Raw genomic sequence first — 3,929 nt, 5'->3', positions numbered from 1 at the left:
AGCCGATTCAGGGGGGGCATTTGGCCCCCCCTGCCCCCCACTTCCGGCGCCCCTGTTTGAAAGTAATGCATTCGATTAATGAATTATTTTCACGATATTTCAGTGCATGGGGCTCGGCGATGACAGAGAACTTACCTGGAGTTTGTTCTATATTATATATATGTCCAACAGTGACAAGTAACAAACAGCTCCTTGTTGTGGGTGTTGGACTCTCAATGCCTCAGAATTGTGGATATCTAACAGAGTTGATCACTATAACTATGAGCTTATTTTAGCGCGGAATTCGCCATGATGCTTCTATTGCCTTCGTGGCTATTTTGAGACAATTATTTACTCACTCTTTATTTGCTTTGGCGCATAGGTCCTGAGAGCATAGCCGGTATATCATTATTTATACAATTACAGAGTGAAGTTAGTGGTTAGTAAGTCGGTAGAATTTATAAGGTTTCATTGATAAAAAATATGAAAAGGGTAATAGTGCATTTTATTTTTCATTTTTTTTTTGTCTTTGCACTAAGGATGCTAACTAGGCGATAGTTAGCTGGAAGAGTCTTATCGCCCGTTTAGTAGATAGGCACCACTCATGCAATCTTGCAGAAGTTAGGGAATTCACCCGATGAACACGCATTTTAGGAGTGAACTCCTTTCATGCCTTTCCACAGGAATTAAATCAAAAAATCCTTTAAAAGGCACGAAGCTGAAGCTGCACCCGTTTCATGTAGTGCACATCTACAAAAGGAAAGTATAACTGAATAATTTGATAACTGTTCATTTCAGAAAGTGATGGCACTTAAAGAAGCCAGGGCTTCCTGCATAGACCTGCTACTAGTGATCGGATTCACGTCAACACTGCTTAACAAATCCTCTATCGTCGAAGGGAAAGACGAGCATACTACACTGGTCTCTAAGTTCTATGAAATGAAGCACTGCACGGATAAGAAACACCATATTCGACTAAGCAATGTAACGTTCACTGCAGGGCGACATGGCGGAAATTTAGCCAGTGCAGACGTAAGGTACAATAAAGGACTAACGTCGATTACAAGGGTACGTGGTACACGGGTGGTGGCGCTGCGGCCGTTACGCACCGCCACCAACTTCGCTACCGGGCCTACCGGATCCGCTGCTTCTGCTTCTAGTTCACTGTTAAAATAAATTGTTTACATTTTAATAACATTAATATGAAGCAATTTTCATTACAATTTCATTACAATGTTATAAATTCTTATTATAATTTAGTCATTTACTTTCATAACAGATTTCATTTAAAAAATGACAAATTTTTAAAAGAATTTTGTTTGGCGTATTTAACCTCTCAACCCACTAACGGATTTTACGATGGCTCCCAAGTACAAAGGCCGATGTCCCACGCGTCTAAAACAAAGAGGCCGATGTCGTGCGCTTAGCTTACTTTTTAAGCAAGTCCGATGTTTTGAGCGCCGCGCGGAATGGACAGCGGACCTTTCCCTGGGCAAACCATGCGGAATATGACGAAAACTTCCAAGACCGAAAATGTAGGTGAGACATTCATCCTCCGTTTGTGTGTTGAGTACTTTCGACGTTTTGCCAATAGTTCGCCCGCATTTCAATGAAAACAAAAAGTTCGATGTCCTAACGGAGCGGCGCTCAAAACATCGGACCTTGCTCAAAAAATCCGAGGGGTCCTCGACTCTCCAACTCCAAGTGGGTGTACAACGATTTGCGTGGGTATCCGCGAGTATTCGAGAGTATAAGCGAGTATCCGCGCGTTTATGAGAGTAATGGCGAGTATTCGAAGAATTCGAAGAATTTTTCGCGAGTTTTCGCGAATTTTTCGCGAGTAGCCGCGAGTATCTTGCTAGTATTTTTCCTCGTGTATAACGAGTTGACGAGTGACGAAAAAATCAGCGCCCGACATCGGCCTATTTGTTTTAGACCTACGGGACACCAGCCTTTATTTCTAGGACCCATGGTTTGAAGGCCCTAACCATGCAAGGTTACCGCACATTACCGGGAGATGAACCCGGAACCCTTGGATTGCGAATTCCTCGCCCTTGACCAATCGGCCGCGAGGAATGCCTGAAAGTGGGCGAGCTGTCACGTAGTCTCATGCTGCCTCTGGTCGAAGGCAATTTCGTAACTGTTTTATAAACATGTGATGAAAATTTAATAACATTGTTATGAAAATGTCATAACAAGCACTGAAAATGGGCGTGTAATGAAAATTCAATGGTGTGTAATGAAGTTGCCGTTATTAAATTTAATAACACTGTTCCTAAGTTGGAAGTGTCAATGAATTTCATGACAAATTTATCAAAATTAATGTTTACTGCGAGGGGTGCCCAACTGCGGTAATCAGGTGTATTGTAGCCTCATAATTGTTACTATTTATACTAAAGATGTCTAAACTGGTGGCTCGGCTAACCGATAGATGGAGAGTGGGTGAGGGTGAACACTTTGGCTCTAGTAAACTCTGGTAATCACCCGGTAATCGCTGGTAATCACCCGGTAATCGCTGGTAATCACTGGTAATCACTGGTTATCTTTGGTAATCTTCGGTAAATTCAAGTAATCTTAAGGTGTCCCTGCAATGATCGTACCCCCAGGGGCGAGGCCAATAACTGCGCACGCAGCCATATAAATAATTTTAACGGAAAATCATTGCCCTCCTTCTATCAGAAACAAAACCATGAACTATCCAAAACTGTGTAAAATGCTCAATAATATTGGTAAAATTGGCGTAGTTCTGTCAGAAATATCCCTTTAGCCCGTGAAAGTTACGTAGAAATTTTTGTTTTACCGTCTATCACTAAGTGCTCTCCGGGCCAGGGCCGAGGCGAGGCCGAGGTACTTACTGACAAATGCAGGGCTTGCTTTAGACCCAATTCAAAGGATCTGAAAGTTTGTATTCCAGGCAACCAATGGTCCATTTACCTCGGCAAACGTTCAAAGAACCTATAGAAACTTCTACCCACTCGATTGAGTCCACCAAAAGAGAATTCAGCCCAAATTCCAAAAAAAGTGTCACTATGTGCCCCACCCTCCATTACTTGCCATGTGCGGGTTGTGTACACGGCCACATACGGGATATATTCACAAAGTAGACTTATACAGCTAATATATAACCCCTATACGTTCCATATACGTTTCGCTTTTCACGGGAAGCTGTCAAAATCCTTGCATACAGTGTTTTTGCATTACAAAGAAATAGTTTGCAATCTTATGGAGAACTTCATATTGTGATGCTGGAAAATTCGTGGAAGACTGCCAAGAAAATTGTTTGCCATTATACATAAGATAATAATACGAACGTATTCTTTGGAAGCATTTTTGCAGTGCTTTCCCAAAACAAGTTGCGTTCCGGGGGCCCACCGGTAACCTAACGAAGGGTACGCCTGTGGATTCCGGGGGATTACCAGGGGATTTCCGGGGGATATCCGAGGGATACCCTGGAGCTCCCCCCCCAGGGGGGGGGGGGGGGCCGGGGGGGGAACGGGGAGGTACCCGGGGGGTACCCGGGGGGCACCCGGGGGATACTCGGGGAACATTTGGGGTATGTCTGGTTGCTCTGCTAATCTTAGTGTTTAGTAGTTTGCCAGTTACAAATGGCGAACTGAAAGTTTGCCAGTTCTAACTGCAGAACTCTTTCGTTCGCCAGTTGTAACTGTAGAACAGTTTGCCAGTTGAAGCAAAACTCATATCTCTATATGGGCCTGGGTCTGGAGCCATGATGGGTCCATGGGTGCCTGCCCGACCTGGTCTCCGTCACTGTGTCGCAAGTGGCCAACGGGATCGGTTACTCCTTACTCCCCGCAATATTAAACGGCCTTCCCGGATGTCACCCAGACATACCCCAGACTTACCCCGAGTATCCCCCGGGTATCCCCCGGGTATCCCCCGGGTATCCCCCGGGTATCCCCCGGGTATCCCCCGGGTATCCCCCGGGTATC

General features: G+C 44.7%; 1 protein-coding gene across 10 annotated transcripts in view; it reads left to right on the top strand.

The window, feature by feature from the left end:
- Positions 1-3,929, top strand: part of LOC113215891 (uncharacterized) — a 23,063-nt gene that overhangs the window by 1,733 nt on the left and 17,401 nt on the right. For 8 of the 10 annotated variants that reach the window (XM_052267604.1, XM_052267603.1, XM_052267605.1 and 5 more), the window contains one exon: positions 778-1,047. In XM_052267604.1, coding sequence (XP_052123564.1) covers positions 784-1,047 — 264 coding nt within the window. In that variant the 5' untranslated portion in view covers positions 778-783. The remainder of the gene's footprint in view (positions 1-777; positions 1,048-3,929) is intronic. The other 2 variants (XR_008011156.1, XM_052267599.1) reach the window with 2 other exon arrangements.

Source organism: Frankliniella occidentalis, unplaced genomic scaffold (genome assembly GCF_000697945.3).
Source record: "Frankliniella occidentalis isolate FOCC.00 unplaced genomic scaffold, Focc_3.1 Scaffold55, whole genome shotgun sequence".
NCBI classification, from domain to species: Eukaryota; Metazoa; Arthropoda; class Insecta; order Thysanoptera; family Thripidae; genus Frankliniella; species Frankliniella occidentalis.
This window is presented reverse-complemented; position numbering and strand designations above follow the sequence as displayed.